The sequence below is a fragment of the Mobula birostris genome, chromosome 11, assembly GCF_030028105.1.
Source record: "Mobula birostris isolate sMobBir1 chromosome 11, sMobBir1.hap1, whole genome shotgun sequence".
NCBI lineage: Eukaryota > Metazoa > Chordata > Chondrichthyes > Myliobatiformes > Myliobatidae > Mobula > Mobula birostris.
The window spans coordinates 594,260-611,480 of NC_092380.1; the positions used below are offsets into that span (position 1 = coordinate 594,260).

At 46.2% G+C, this 17,221-nt stretch overlaps 1 protein-coding gene across 1 annotated transcript in view; it reads right to left on the reverse strand.

Annotated features, from left to right (window-relative positions):
• Positions 1-16,809, reverse strand: part of LOC140204705 (ceramide synthase-like) — a 68,579-nt gene extending 51,770 nt beyond the window's left edge. The window contains exon 1 of the mRNA XM_072271398.1: positions 16,747-16,809. Within this exon, the coding sequence (XP_072127499.1) occupies positions 16,747-16,801 (55 nt within the window). The 5' untranslated portion in view covers positions 16,802-16,809. The remainder of the gene's footprint in view (positions 1-16,746) is intronic.
• Positions 16,810-17,221: the final 412 nt, after the last annotated feature.

The window sequence follows — 17,221 nt, forward strand, 5'->3', positions numbered from 1 at the left end:
TGCATAAGGTACCTTGTCAAATGCCTTGCTGAAATCCATATACACTACATCTACTGCTCTTCCTTCATCAATGTGTTTAGTCACATCCTCAATAAATTCAATCAGGCTTGTAAGGCATGACCTGCCTTTGACAAAGCCATGCTGACTATTCCTAATCATATTATACCTCTCCAAATTTCATAAATCCTACCTCTCAGGATCTTCTCCATCAACTTACCAACCACTGAAGTAAGACTCACTGGTCTATAATTTCCTGGGCTATCCCTACTCCCTTTCTTGAATAAGGCAACAACATCCGCAATCCTTCGGAACCTCTCCCATCCTCATTGATGATGCAAAGATTATCACCAGAGGCTTCCCACAGTAGCCTGGGGTACATCCCATCCGGTCCCGGTGACTTATCCAACTTGATGCTTTCAAAAAGCTCCAGCACATCCTCTTCCTTATATCTACATGCTCAAGCTTTTCAGTCCGCTGTAAGTCATCCCTACAATTGCCAAGATCTTTTTCTGTAGTGAATACGGAAGCAAAGTATTCATTAAGTACCTCTGCCATCTCCTCCGGTTCCATACACACTTTTCCATTGTCACACTTGATTGGTCCTATTCTCTCACATCTTCTCCTCTTGCTCTTCACATACTTGTAGAATGCCTGGGGGTTTTCCTTAATCCTGTCCGCCAAGGCCTTCTCATGGCCCCTTCTGGCTCTCCTAATTTCATTCTTAAACTCCTTCCTGCTAGCCTTATAACCTTCTACAGTGGTCCCCAGCCTCCAGGCCACGGACCGACACATTGCTGCGAAGAATGCAGCGGTGCAGCGGTAGTCGGGACGCACCCGGTACATCTTTAAGAAAAAAGCTGAAATAAACAAGCTAATTAATTAGGTGCCGCCCGGCACGTAAATGTCGGCCCAGATCAGAGGTGACGCAATCGGCACACCTTTCCAGAATCTGTCTCCCCATCTGCTCCTCGATGTTCCTGTTACTATTGGGTGGTCTATAAACAGCACCCAGTGGAGTTATTGACCCCTTCCTGTTCCTAACTTCCACCTACAGAGATTCCGTAGACAATCCAGGCCGACTAGGGGTAATGCCATACTAAATCTAGTATTAGGTAACGAACCGGGTCAGGTCACAGATCTCTCAGTGGGTGAGCATCTGGGGAACAGTGACCACCGCTCCCTGGCCTTTAGCATTATTATGGAAAAGGATAGAATCAGGAGAGGAAAATTTTTAATTGGGGAAGGGCAAATTATGAGGCTATAAGGCTAGAACTTGCAGGTGTGAATTGGGATGATGTTTTTGCAGGGAAATGTACTATGGATATGTGGTCGATGTTTAGAGATCTCTTGCGGGATGTAACGGATAAATTTGTCCCGGTGAGGAAGATAAAGAATGGTAGGGTGAAGGAAGCATGGGTGACAAGTGAGGTGGAAAATCTAGTCAGGTGGAAGAAGGCAGCATACATGACGTTTAGGATGCAAGGATCAGATGGGTCTATTGAGGATTATAGGGAAGAAAGAAAGCAGCTTAAGAAGGGGCTGAGAAGAGCAAGAAGGGGGCACGAGAAAGCCTTGGCGAGAAGGGTAAAGGAAAATCCCAAGGCATTCTTCAATTATGTGATGAACAAAAGGATGACAGGAGTGAAGGAAGGACCAATTAGAGATAAATTGTGGGGGCCCTGGCAGAAATATTTAAAATGCCGCTGTCTACGGGTGAAGTGCCGGAGGATTGGAGAGTGGCTCATGTTGTTCCGTTGTTTAAAAAAGGATCGAAAAGTAATCCGGGAAATTATAGGCCGGTGAGCTTAACGTCGGTAGTAGGTAAGTTATTGGAGGGAGTACTAAGAGACAGAATCTACAAGCATTTGGATAGACAGGGGCTTATTAGGGAGAGTCAACATGGCTTTGTGCGTGGTAGGTCATGTTTGACCAATCTGTTGGAGTTTTTCGAGGAGGTTACCAGGAAAGTGGATGAAGGGAAGGCAGTGGATATTGTCTACATAGACTTCAGTAAGGCCTTTGACAAGGTCCCGCATGGGAGGTTATTTAGGAAAATTCAGTCGCTAGGTATACTTGGAGAGGTGGTAAATTGGATTAGACATTGGCTCGATGGAAGAAACCAGAGAGTGGTGGTAGAGAATTGCTTCTCTGAGTAGAGGCCTGTGACTAGTGGTGTGCCACAGGGATCAGTGCTGGGTCCATTGTTATTTGTCATCTATATCAATGATCTGGATGATAATGTGGTAAATTGGATCAGCAAGTTTGCTGATGTTACAAAGATTGGAGGTGTAGTAGACAGTGAGAAAGGTATTCAGAGCCTGCAGAGGGACTTGGACCAGCTGGAAAAATGGGCTGAAAAATGGCAGATGGAGTTTAATACTGACAAATGTGAGGTATTGCACGTTGGAAGGACAAACCAACGTAGAACATATAGGGTTAATGGTAAGGCACTGAGGAGTGCAGTGGAACAGAGGGATCTGGGAATACAGATACAAAATTCCCTAAAAGTGTCGTCACAGGTAGATAGGGTCGTAAAGAGAGCTTTTGGTACATTGGCCTTTATTAATCGAAGTATTGAGTATAAGAGCTGGAATGTTATGATGAGGTTGTGTAAGGCATTGGTGAGGCCGAATCTGGAGTATTGTGTTCAGTTTTGGTCACCAAATTACAGGAAGGATATAAATAAGGTTGAAAGAGTGCAGAGAAGGTTTACAAGGATGTTGTCGGGACTTGAGAAACTCAGTTACAGAGAAAGGTTGAATAGGTTAGGACTTTATTCCCTGGAGCATAGAAGAATGAGGGGAGATTTGATAGAGGTATATAAAATTATGATGGGTATAGATAGAGTGAATGCAAGCAGGCTTTTTCCACTGAGGCAAGGGGAGAAAAAAACCAGAGGACATGGGTTAAGGGTGAGGGGGGAAAAGTTTAAAGGGAACATTAGAGGGGACTTCTTCACACAGAGAGTGGTGGGAGTATGGAATGACCTGCCAGACGAGGTGGTAAATGCGGGTTCTTTTTTAACATTTAAGAATAAATTGGACAGATACATGGATGGGAGGTGTATGGAGGGATATGGTCCGTGTGCAGGTCAGTGGGACTAGGCAGAAAATGGTTCGGCACAGCCAAGAAGGGCCAAAGGGCCTGTTTCTGTGCTGTAGTTTCTATGGTTCTATAAAGGTGGGAAGATGTGCCTGGAGGCTGTGGAAGTGAGCGAGGTCCTCAATGAATACTTCTCTTTGGTATTCACCAATGAGAGGGAACTTGATGATGGTGAGGACAATATGAGTGAGGTTGATGTTCTGGAGCACGTTGATATTAAGGGAGAGGAGGTGTTGGAGTTGTTAAAATACATTAGGACGGATAAGTCCCCAGGGCCTGACGGAATATTCCCCAGGCTGCTCCACGAGGCGAGAAGAGATTGCTGAGCCTCTGGCTAGGATCTTTATGTCCTCGTTGTCCACGGGAATGGTACCGGAGGATTGGAGGGAGGCGAATGTTGTCCCCTTGTTCAAAAAAGGTAGTAGGGATAGTCTGGGTAATTATAGACCAGTGATCCTTACATCTGTGGTGAGAAAGCTGCTGGAAATAGGATAGGATCTATGGGCATTTAGAGAATCATGGTCTGATCAGGGACAGTCAGCATGGCTTTACTCTTTGAAGTGAAGGAGGATGAGAGGAGACATGATAGAGGTGTACAAGATAATAAGAGGAATAGATAGAGTGGATAGCCAGCGCCTCTTCCCCAGGGCACCACTGCTCAATACAAGAGGACATGGCTTTAAGGTAAGGGGTGGGAAGTTCAAGGGGGATATTAGAGGAAGGTTTTTTCACTCAGAGAGTGGCTGGTGCGTGGAATGCACTGCCTGAGTCAGTGGTGGAGGCAGGGACACCACTAGTCACAATCCTCCAATCTGAATGTACTCCCTCCACCACGACCCTCTGCCTTCTGCAGGCAAGGCAATACACTAGACAGGTATATGGAGGAATTTAAGGTGGGGGGGTTATATGGGAGGCAGGGTTTGAGGGTCGGCACAACTTTATGGGCTGAAGGGCCTGTAATGTGCTGTACTATTCTATGTTCTATGTAATCCCTCCATGTCTTCCTCCTTTTCTGCAGCCATGACACTATCTCTGATCAACAGTGCCACGCCCCCACCTCTTCTGCCTCCCTCCCTGTCCTTTCTGAAACATCTGAAGCCTGGCACTCGAAGTAACCATTCCTGCCCCTGAGCCATCCAAGTCTTGTAACATCATCTGGAAATACTGCAGTTCTGGGTGTAATTACAGAAATATTTTCAGGACTTGAGAGACTGAGTTATGGAGATGGTTGGGTAGGTTGCAACTTTATTTCTTGGAGCGTAGGAGACCGAGGTGTATAAAACCATGAGGGGCACAGATAGGGTGAAGGTGCAGTCTTTTTCCCCAGGGTTGGGGAATCAAGAACCAGAGGGCAGAGGTTTAAGAGGAGAAAGAGATTTAATAGGGACCTGACGGGCAACATTTTCACCCAGGGGGTGGTCTGTACATGGAATGAGCTGCCAGAGGCAGATACATTAACAAAATTTAAAAGACACTTGCACAGATGAGTGGATGAGAAAGAGAGAGACGGGCTAAACGTGGGCAAATGGGATGAGCTCAGATGGGAATCATCGCCAGCATGGAGTGGCTGGGCCAAAGGGCCTGTTTCCGGCAATGTGACTCTCTGACTCCTTAACCACTGAGGACATCTTCAAGAGGCAAAGTGGCATCCATCAGTAAGGACCCTCATCACCCTGGACATGCCCTCATCTAATTGCTATCATCAGGGAGAAGGGACAGGGGCCTGAGGCCCCACACTTGATGATGCAAGAACAGCTTCTTCCCCTGTACCATCAGAATTCTGAATGGTCCAGGAACCATGATCACAGAAACATAGAAAACCTACAGCTCAATACAGGCCCTTTGGCCCACAATGCTGTGCTGAACATTTACTTACTTAGAAATTACTTAGGGTTACTCATAGCCCTCTATTTTTCTTAGCTCCATGTACCTGTCCAGGAGTCTCTTAAAAGACCCTATCATATCCGCCTCCACCACCGTTGCCGGCAGCCCATTCCACGCACTCACCACTCTCTGCGTAAAAAACTTACCCCAGACATCTCCTTGGTACCTACTTCCAAGCACCTTAAAACTTTGCCCTCTCGTTAGCCGTTTCAGCTCTGGGAAAAAGCCTCTGACTATCTACACAATCTCTCATCGTCTTATACATCTCTATCAGGTCACCTCTCATCCTCTGCCGCTCCAAGGAGAAAAGGCCGAGTTCACTCAACCTATTTTCATAAGGCATGCTCCCCAATCCAGGCAACATCCTTGTAAGTCTCCTCTGCATCCTTTCTGTGGTTTCCACATCCAGTTTCCACACTACCTCACTATTCCCTTTTGTCTGCATTATTCACTAATTTTTGCAATTTATAGTAACTTTATACCGGCCTTTTCTCCTTGGATATGTTTCTATCTTTGCACTGTACTACTGCCATAGAATAACAGATTTCACACCATAGAAGTCATTGATAATAATTTGATCCCATGTTTAAAATGGGCTGGGACACATACAGAGAAATATAGAATGGTAATGAGGCAGAAATGTTTGATGGCTCTGGGCCTGTACTTGCTGGAGTTTAGGAGAATGGGGATGAGGGTGGATCTTATTGAAGTCTCTAGAATATTGAAAGGCCTATATAGAGTGAAGGTATAGAGAATGTTTTTATCAGTGGAAGAGTCCAGGACCAGATGACATAGCCTCAGAATAGTAAAATATCCCTTTAGAACAGAGATGAGGTAGAATCTCTTTAGCCAGATAATGATGAATCTGTAGAATTCATTACCACAGACTGCTGTAGAGGGCAAGTGATTGAGCATATTTAAAACAGAGGTAGGTAGGTCCTTGATTAGTAAGGGTGTCAAAGGTTATTGGGAGAAGGCAAGAGAATGGTGTTGAGAGGGATAATAGATGATTCTTGGTTGAATGGCCTCATTCTACTCCTCTGTCTTGTGGTCTAAAGCAGGGGTTCCCAATCTGGGGTCCACAGACTCCTTGTTTAAGGATATTGTTCCATGGCATAAAAAATGTTTGGGAACCCCTGGACTAAAGAATAGCAATGAACAGAAAGACACTGGGATCCAAGTCCACAACTCCCTGAAAGTGGGAACACAGGTTGCTTGGGAGGTAAAGAAGCCATATGGCATAGTTGCCATACGGCAGACTGGAAGGCATAGGCGGTGGTGTGGTTCTGTTGGTAAGAGATGGAATTACATCTTTAGAGAGAGGTGACATAGGGTCAAAGAATGTTGAATATTTGTGGGTGGAATTAACAAACTGCAAGAGTAAAAAAAAACTATTATGGGAATCATATGTATAGACCTCCAAACAGTAGCCAAATGTGGGGTTGAGATTGCAAAGGGAGCTGGAAAGGACATGTAATAAGGGTAATGACACAATTATAATGGGAGGACTTCAATATGCAAGGGGATTGTGAAAGTCAGGTTGGTATCAGATCGTAACAGAGGGAATTTGTTGAATGCCTATGAGATGGCTTTTCAGAGCAGCTTGTGCTTGAGCCTATTCGGGGAAAGGCTATCTTAGATTGGGTGTTGTATTATAATCCAGATCTTATTAACATATACAAAATGTTGGAGGAACTCAGCAGGCCAGGCAGCATCTAAAAAGCATCAAAAAAGGTACAGACAACATTTCAGGCCGATCTTATTAGGGAGCTTAAAGGAACCCTTAGGAGGCAGTGATCATAATGTGATTGAAGTCATACTGCAATTTGCAAGGGAGAAGCTCACATGTATCTGTATCGCAATGGAATAATGGGAATTACATAGGCATGAGAGAAGAGCTGCCAAGGTGGATTGGAGGAGGATACAGGCAGGGATGACGGCAGAGCAGAGATGGCGAAGTTTCTGGGAATCGTTCACAAGGTGCAGGATAGATATGTCCCACAGAGAAAAAGGTTCTCAAATGGCAGGGGTAGGCAACCATGATGGACAAGGGAAATTAAGGACCGAATAAGAGCCAAGCAAAGGGCATATAAGGTAGCAAAAGTGAGTGGGAAGTTGGATGATTGGGAAGCTTTTAAAATCCAACAGAAGGCAACTAAAAAAGCTCTAAGAAGGGAAAAGATGAAATATGAGGGCAAACCCACCAATAATATAAAGCAGGACACTAAAAGTTTTTTCAGTTGTATGAAGTGTAAAAGGGAAGTGAAAGTTGATATTGGATCAATGGAAATGATGCTGGTGAGGTAATAATGAGGGACAAAGAAATGACAGATGAACTTAATGGGTACTTTGGATGCGATGGGAGGTGAGAACCTCAACACAATAGCTATCTCTAAAGAGGTAGTGCTGAGCAAACTTGTGGGCCTGAAGACAGATAAGTCGCCTGGTCTTGATGGGATGCATTCCACAGTACTGAAAAAAATGGCAGAAGTTATGGTAAAGGCTTTGGTAATAATAATTCAAAATTCTCTGGACTCTGGGCAGGTTCAGGTGGATTGGAAGATGGCGAATGTCACGCCACTGTTCAAAAAAGCATGTAGGCAAAAGGCAGGTAACTATAGGCCAGTTAGTTTCCCTGTAGTTGGGAAAATGCCTGAAGCTATCATTAGAGAAGAAATAGCGAGGCTTCTGGAAAAAAATGGGTCCATCAGGCAGACGCAGCATGGATTCAGCAAAGGCAGGTCCTGTTGACAAACTTATTGGAGTTCTTTGAGGATATAACCAGCGCAGTGGATAGAGGGGAACAGATGGAAGTTATTTACTTGGATTCCCAGAAGTTGTTTGATAAGGTGCTACACATGAGGCAGCTTAATAAGATAAAATCCTATGGTGTTACAGGAAAAATACTTCTTTAATTGTTGGCGTGTGGCCAAGTGGTTAAGGCGTTCATCTAGTGATCTGAAGGTCGCTAGTTCGAGCCTTGGCTGAGGCAGCGCATTGTGTCCTTGAGCAAGGCACTTAACCACATATTGCTCTGCGACGACACTGGTGCCAAGCTGTATGGGTCCTAATGCCCTTCCCTTGGACAACATCGGTGTCGTAGAGAGGGGAGACTTGCAGCATGGGCAACTGCTGGTCTTCCATACAACCTTGCCTAGGCCTGTGCCCTGGAAACCTTCCAAGGTGCAAATCCATGGTCTCATGAGGCTAATGGATGCCTAAATTTACTGGAATGGATAGAGGAATGGCTGACAGGCAGGAGGCAGCAAGTGGGAATAAAAGAGGCCTTTTCTGGTTGGCTGTCCCTGACTACTGCTGTTGCTCAGGGCTCAGTATAGAACTGCTACTTTTCACATTGTTTGTCAATTATTTAGATAGTGAAATTGATGGCTTTGTGGCAAAGCTTGAGGATGATACAAAGATAGCTTGAGCAGTAGATAGTGCAGAGAAAGCAATGCGATTGCAGCGGACTTAGACAAATTGGAAGAACGGGCAAAAAAGTGGCAGATAGAATATAGTGTTAGAAAATGTATGATAATACATTCTGGTAAAAGTAACCATAGTGTGGATTATTATTTAAATAGGGAAAAGGTCAAACATCAGAGGTTCAGAGGGATTTAGGAGTCCTTGTGCAAGACTCCCAGAAGGTTAATTTACAGGTTGAGTCTGTGGTAAAGAAGGCAAATGCAATGTTGGCATTTATTTCAAGGAGAATAGAATATAAAAGCAAGGAGATAATGCTGAGCAACACACACAAATTGCTGGAGGAACTCAACAAACCAGGCAGCATCTATGGAAAAGAATACAGTCGACATTTTGGGCTGAGACCCTTCAGCAGATACAGAACTACAGGGCACAGCCTCAAAATTGAGAGACAACCTTTTAGAACAGAAGTAAGGAGATTTTTTTTTAACCAGAGAGTAGTGAATCTGTGGAACGTTCTGCCACAGGTCCTGCTGAAGGGTCTCAGCCTGAAATGTCAACTGTACTCTTTTCCATAGATGCTGCCTAACCTGCTGAGTTTGTTCTGCATTTTGTGTGTGTTGCTTGGATTTCCAGCATCTGCAGATTTTCTCTTGTTTGAGATAACACTGAGCTTTTGTAAGATACTAGTCAGGCCGCACTTGGAGTGTTGTCGACATTTTTGGGCCCCATATCACACAAAGGATGTGTTGTCATTAGAGAAAATCCAGAGTAGGTTCATGAGATTCCGGGAATGAAAGGGTTAACATACGAAGAGTGTTAGGCAGCTTTGGGCCTGTACTGGAATTTATTAGAACACAGGGGATCTCATTAAAACCAACCTAAAGTTAAAAGGGCTAAATAGGGTGGATGCGGAGAGGATGTTTCCTATGGTGGAGGTATCCAGAACTACAGGGCACAGCCTCAAGATTGAGGGACAACCATTTAGAACAGAGGTAAGGAGGATTTTTTTGAGCCAGAGAGTAGTGAATCTGTGGAATGTTCTGCTACAGACTGCGGTGAAGGCCATATCCGTGCATATATTTAAGGCGAAAGTTGATATTTTCCTGATCAGTCAGGGCTTCAAAGGATATGGCGAGAAGGCAGGTGTATGGGACCAGCCATGATGGGATGGTGGAGAGACTTGATGGGCTGAATGGCCTAATTCTGCTTTCATTGGACAGCTCATTGAGTCTAGGGGTTGGGCCTTGATTATATTTCAAAAATATGAAACATCCCTGCATTCGGATTGTTGTATGAAGTTCTGGTCACCCGACTACAGGAATGATATGGAGGCTTTGGAAAGAGTGCAGAAGAGCTTCATCAGGATGCTTTCTGCATTAGAGGGATGAGTTATACGGAGAAGGTGGGAAATGATTCACAGGGTAGTACATGGTGACATACAGTAAATGGACTTTAATAATAAATTTACTTTGAACTTTGAAGACTGGAGTTGTTTTCTCTGGAGCAGCGGAGGCTAACAGGAGACTAAATAGAGGTTTATAAGTTTGGATAGTCTCTGCATAGAGGTATCAACAAGAGGGTACGGTTTCAGGGATGAAATGGGGAAGGTTTCCCCACACAGAGAGTTAGTGATAACCAGAAAGTGATGCCAGCGGAGCTGTTGGCATCAAAGCTAGTCACTGATTTTAACAGTGACAAGATATGCACCAAGGCAGGCAACAAGGAGGTCTTACTGCGGACAAGTGGGATTGATGTATGGGATTGAGGTTTGGTGTAGATATTACAGGCAAAAGTACAACTGTACAACTACCATCTGTACACCCCATATCTCTTTCACACATATCAAAACCACCTGAAATCGCTCCATCCAACCAATACTACCCAATTAAACAACATCAATAATTAGCAAAATCACACAATCTGCACTGCCCGATGTCACATCATCAGCATTACCCGATCTCACGACATCAACAACCCCCAATGTCACTATCTACACTACCCAATATCAAACCATCAGCTTTACCTGATTTCACACCATCAACACTACCCAGTCTCAAACCATCAACATGATCTGATTTCACAACATTGACACTGTCAGATCTCACACCATCGACACTACCCGATGTCACAGCATCAACACTGTCCAATCTCACACCATCAATGCTACCTGATCACACACTATTAACACTACCCAATCTCACACCATCAATAAAGACCAATCTCACACAATCGGCAGTGTCCGATCTCACTCTGTCAGCATTCTCTGATTTCACACCGTTAATGCTCTCTCGATCACACACCATCAACACTGCCCAAATTCACATCATCAACACTGCCCAATCTCACACCATCAACACCGTCCAATCTCATATCATCAACACTGCCTGATCACACACCATCAACACTATCTCTATCTCACCCATCAACAGTATACAATCTCACTCCATTCAACACTGACCAATTTCACACTATCAACACTGTCCAGTCTCACACCATCAACACTGTTCAATCTCACACCATCAACACTGTTCAATCTCACACCATCAACGTGGTCTGATCTCACACTATCAACACTGCCTGATCACACACCATTAATACAGTCAACTCTCACTCCATCAACACTGTTCAACACTATCCAATCTCACTCCACAACACTGTCCAATCTCACACCATCAACACTGTCTGATCTTACACCATCCAGATGATCTGACTTCACACCATCAACTCTGTCCAATCTCACACCACCAACACTGTCTGAACTTACACCATCAACACTGTCCGATCTCACATCATCAACACGAACCAATTTCTCACCATCAACACTGTCCGATCTCACATCATCAACACTGATCTATCTCACTCCATCAATTCTGTCTGATCTCACTCCATCAACACTGTCTGATCTGACTTCATTAACATTCTCTGATTTCACACCGTCAATGCTCTCTCATGCCACACCACAGACACTGACAGACACTGATTGATCACACACCATCAACACTGTCCGAATTCACATCATCAGCATTACCCGATCTCATACCATCAACGTTGCCCGCTCTCACTTCATTGACACATTCTCTCACCATCTACCCAGCACTATCCCATCTGCTCCATTGGGCAAGTTTTAATCCTACAGCAGGAGTTAGTGAGTTAGTTGTCCACAGCTATCCATCCAGTCTAGCCTTCATACTCCTCCCCTATAACAGCAATCCTGACCTGTGGCCTCACATTCTTGTTCTGTATTAAGTGCTGACCTTTACTCCTGACCTGTGACCCCCCCCTCACCCCCCCGAATAGCTTAATGGCGTTTGGGATAGATAAGTCCCTAATGCGAGGCAGTATACACTCTGCTTACTATGGGAAGTGAAAGAAGAGCTTGCTGAGCCTTTAGCAATATCTTTGCATCATCACTCAATGCGGGTGTAGTACCAGATGATCGGAGGAGGGCAAACGTTATTGCTTTGTTCGAGAAAGTCAGTAGGGATAACCCTGGGAATTATAAACCAGCGAGAATACCTCAGTGGTGAGCAAATTACTGGAGAGGATTCTTGGAGACATGATTGATGGGAATGTGGAGAAGCATAGTCTGATTAGGGATCATCACCATGGCTTTGTTATCAGCAGGTCATGGTCACGAAACTTGAATGAATTCTCTTGAGGATGTGACAAAGCACATTGACGAACTAGAGCAGTGGATGGGATGTACATGGATTTTAGTAAAGTGTTTGATAAGGTTCCTCATGGGGGGAGGGGGCGGGGGGTCTCATTCAGAATGTCGGGAGGCTTGGGATCCAGGGAAACCTGGCTGTGTGGATTCAGAATTAGCTTGCCTTCAGAAGGCAAAAGTTGGGGGGAGGTATTAGATTTTATCTGGAGGCTAAAGACCAGTGGTATTCTACAGAGATCTGTTCTGGGGTCTCTGCTCTTAATGATTTTTATAATTGGCTTGGATGAGGAAGAGGAAGGGTAGGTTAGAAAGTTTGGAGATGACATGAAGGTTGGTGGAATTGTGGATCATGTTAAAGTTGTCGTAGATTACAATAGGATGCAGAGCTGGCCTGAGAAATGGCACATGGAGTTCAACCCAGAAAAGTGTGAAGTGATTCACTTTGGAAGGTGAAATTTGAAGGCAGAATACAGAGTTAATGGCAAGATTCCTAGTAGAGTAATGGAACAGAGGGATCTTGGGGCCCATGTCCATAGATCCCTCAAAGTTGCCATGCAAGTTGATAGGGTGGTTAAGAAGACGTATGGTGAGTTGGTTTTCGTTAGTCAGGGGATTGAGTTCAAGAGCCGCGAGGTAATGTTGCAGCTCTATAAAATGCTGCTTGTACCATATTTGGAATATTGCGCTCAGTTCTGGTTGCCTCATAAGAGGAATGTGTAAGCTTTAGAGAGGGTGCAGAGGAGATTTACCAGGGCGCTGCCTGGATTACACAGTACGTCTTTTAAGGATAGGTTGAGTGCGTTAGGGTGTTTCTCTTTTGAGAGAAGGAGGATGAGAGCTGTACAAGATGGTAAGAGGTAAAGATAGAATGGACAGCCAGAGGCATTTTCCCATTACGGAAATGGCTAATACATGGGTGCTTTTTAAGATAATTGGAGGAAAGTAAAGGGAGGATGTCAGAGAATGGTGGGTGAATGGAACAGCATGTCATGGGTGGTTGTAGATATATTAGGCACATTTAAGAAACTCAGATGGGTATATTGATGATTAAACAAATGGCTATGTATGGGGGAACGGTTAGACTGATCTTTGGGAAAAGGGTTGGCATGTCATGGAACAAAGACCCTGTACTGTGCTGGTAATGTTCTATGTCCATTTAGGGAATTGAGTTCAACAGCCACAAGGTAATGCTGCAGCTCTACAAAACCCTTCTTAGACCACACTTGGAATATGAGAGACAGCTTGACAGAGGTGTACAAGGTAAGAGTGGGCAGCTTGCAACTTTCTCCCAGGATGGAAATGGCTAATACAAGAGGGCATAATTTTAAGGTGATTGGAGGAAAGTGTGGAGGGGATGTCAGAGGTAAGTTTTTTTACACAGAGTGGTGGGTGTGAGGAACGCACTGCCAGGGGTGGTGATAGAAACAGATACATTAGGAATGTTTAAGAGACTCTTAGTGAGGCACACGGATGAAAGAAAAATGGAGGCTATGTGGAACTAAAGGAGTAGATTGATTGTGGAGTAGTTTAAAAGGTCAGCCTATTGTGGGCTTAAAGCCCTGGACTTTGCTGTACTGCTCTACATTCTCTATAACCTGTGACCCTTGACCTGCCACAGACTGAGAGACTGCAATATGCCCAGTATTGCTTTACCTGGGATTATATGATATTGAATGTTGCCATGTAGGTCAGGGTTCAGTGGGAACCCCAGGTAAGGTCAGAGATTAAGGTTCAAAGTCAAACAGCCAAAAAGCTAGGGTGATGCAGGGAAATCCCAGGGCATACATGTTAGTAGGGAAGTGGTGTTAGGTAAATTGAAGGGATTGAAGGCAGATAAATCCCCAGGGCCAGACGGTCTGCATCCTAGAGTGCTTAAGGAAGTAGCCCAAGAAATAGTGGATGCATTAGTGATAATTTTTCAAAACTCGTTAGATTCTGGACTAGTTCCTGAGGATTGGAGGGTGGCTAATGTAACCCCACTTTTTAAAAAAGGAGGGAGAGGGAAACCGGGGAATTATAGACCGGTTAACCTAACGTCGGTGGTGGGGAAACTGCTGGAGTCAGTTATCAAAGATGTTATAACAGCACATTTGGAAAGCGGTGAAATCATCGGACAAAGTCAGCATGGATTTGTGAAAGGGAAATCATGTCTGACGAATCTCATTGAATTTTTTGAGGATGTAACTAGTAGAGTGGATAGGGGAGAACCAGTGGATGTGGTATATTTGGATTTTCAAAAGGCTTTTGACAAGGTCCCACACAGGAGATTAGTGTGCAAACTTAAAGCACACGGTATTGGGGGTAAGGTATTGGTGTGGGTGGAGAGTTGGTTAGCAGACAGGAAGCAAAGAGTGGGAATAAACGGGACCTTTTCAGAATGGCAGGCGGTGACTAGTGGGGTACCGCAAGGCTCAGTGCTGGGACCCCAGTTGTTTACAATATATATTAATGACTTGGATGAGGGAATTAAATGCAGCATCTCCAAGTTTGCGGATGACATGAAGCTGGGCGGCAGTGTTAGCTGTGAGGAGGATGCTAACAGGATGCAGGGTGACTTGGATAGGTTGGGTTAGTGGGCAAATTCATGGCAGATGCAATTTAATGTGGATAAATGTGAAGTTATCCACTTTGGTGGCAAAAATAGGAAAACAGATTATTATCTGAATGGTGGCCGATTAGGAAAAGGGGAGGTGCAACGAGACCTGGGTGTCATTATACACCAGTCATTGAAAGTGGGCATGCAGGTACAGCAGGCGGTGAAATAGGCAAATGGTATGCTGGCATTTATAGCGAGAGGATTTGAGTACAGGAGCAGGGAGGTACTACTGCAGTTGTACAAGGCCTTGGTGAGACCACACCTGGAGTATTGTGTGCAGTTTTGGTCCCCTAATCTGAGGAAAGACATCCTTGCCATAGAGGGAGTACAAAGAAGGTTCACCAGATTGATTCCTGGGATGGCAGGACTTTCATATGAAGAAAGACTGGATGAACTGGGCTTGTACTCGTTGGAATTTAGAAGATTGAGGGGGGATCTGATTGAAACGTATAAAATCCTAAAGGGATTGGACAGGCTAGATGCAGGAAGATTGTTCCCGATGTTGGGGAAGTCCAGAACGAGGGGTCACAGTTTGAGGATAAAGGGGAAGCCTTTTAGGACTGAGATGAGGAAAAACTTCTTCACACAGAGAGTGGTGAATCTGTGGAATTCTCTGCCACAGGAAACAGTTGAGGCCAGTTCATTGGCTATATTTAAGAGGGAATTAGATATGGCCCTTGTGGCTACGGGGATCAGGGGGTATGGAGGGAAGGCTGGGGCAGGGTTCTGAGTTGGATGATCAGCCATGATCATAATAAATGGCGGTGCAGGCTCGAAGGGCCGAATGGCCTACTCCTGCACCTATTTTCTATGTTTTCTATGTTTCTATTATATGATGCAGGGCAATATCATTAAACCCTGAGCTCCAGGGTTATACTATGCTAGCTGCAACCTTTAACCTGCAACCTAGCATGAGAAAGCCATACCACCTTTAACCTTTGTCCTGCAAATTATATGACATGCTCTGCTACTCGGTGACTTCTGACCAGTGACCTTGTGTGGCCATCAACACAGGATGGTCGTTACGAATTGGGGGAGAATTAATAATAAATTATCCCCCAGAGCCCAGAGAGAATGGAGAGAGGGCTGAAGAGAGGGTTGGAGAGATGAAATAGGGGAGAAAGAGAGAGGGGGGAGAGAGGGGAGCGAAAGAGGGTGTGAGAGAGAGGGGAGGAGAGGGGGAGGGGAGGGGGAAGAGGGAGGGGAAGAGAGAGGGGGAGGGGAAGAGAGAGGGGAGGGGAGAGGGGGAGGGGAGAGGGGGAGGGGAGAGGGGGAGGGGAGAGGGGGAGGGGAGAGGGGGAGGGGAGAAGGGGAGGGGAGAAGGGGAGGGGAGAGGGGAGGGGAGGGGGGAAGGGAGAGGGGGAAGAGAGAGGGGGAGGGGAGGGGGAGAGAGAGGGGGAGGGGAGAGGGAGAGAGAGGGGAGGAGAGGGGGAAGAGAGAGGGGGAGGGGAGGGGAGGGGGAAGAGAGAGGGGAGGGGAGAGGGGGAAGAGAGAGGGGAGGGGGAAGAGAGGGGGAGGGAGGGGGAGGGGAAGAGAGAGGGGAGGGGAAGAGAGAGGGGGAAGAGAGAGGGAGGGGGAAGAGAGGGGGGGAGGGGGAAGAGGGGGGGAGGGGGAAGAGAGGGGAGGGGAGGGGAAGAGAGAGGGGGAGGGGAGGGGGAAGAGAGAGGGAGGAGGGGAGGGGGAAGAGAGGGGAGGGGAGGGGAAGAGAGAGGGGGAGGGGAGGGGGAAGAGAGAGGAGAGGGGGAAGAGAAAGGGGAGGGGAGAGGGGGAAGAGAGAGGAGAAGGGGAAGAGAGAGGGGGGAGGGGAGGGGGAAGAGAGGGGAGAGAGGAGGGGGAAGAGAGGGGGAAGAGAGAGGGGAGGGGAGAGGGGGAAGAGAGAGGGGGGAGGGGAGGGGGAAGAGAGGGGAGAGGGGGAAGAGAGAGGGGAGGTGCAGAATGAGGGGAATAGACGGTTAAGAGAGTTAGTAGAGAGAGGAGGGAGAAATAGACACTGAGGGTCAAGGTGCGTGTACCAGGGGTCACAGCTTGGACTTAGCAACAGGGTCAGGGGTCAGAGGGCGACCTCACTCACCGCCGCCTCCAGCTGCGCATGAGCAATGACGATCCCCGCAAACCTTCCTTCCCATTGGCCCGTGCTCGACACGCCCACAAGGCTACCCAACCATCAGTCTTAATCGCTGCACGAGCTGGACCCGCTCCCGGCTTCCCATTCCATTGGTCATGTTGTCAGCTCGCGCCAGTCGAACGCATTTGTCTCCCGTTGATTGTCCCGCCCTCCATACATTCTCATTGGAACCGTTCACCCATCAATCATTGCTATGCGCAGGACTCGCCTTCTTAACTACCCTATTGTCCCCCCCTTCTCCGAACCGCATTGGTCTGTGCTGGACGCCCGGTCCCATCAATCACACGTACTCAGTGCGAAGCCGCAACTGACCTCATTGGCTTGCACTAGTTCCGTCCTCCAATCCAAGGATACGGAGCCTTGCAGGACCCGCCCCTACGTGATCGCGCGTACCCAATCGTCCTCTCTCCCACTGGACAAC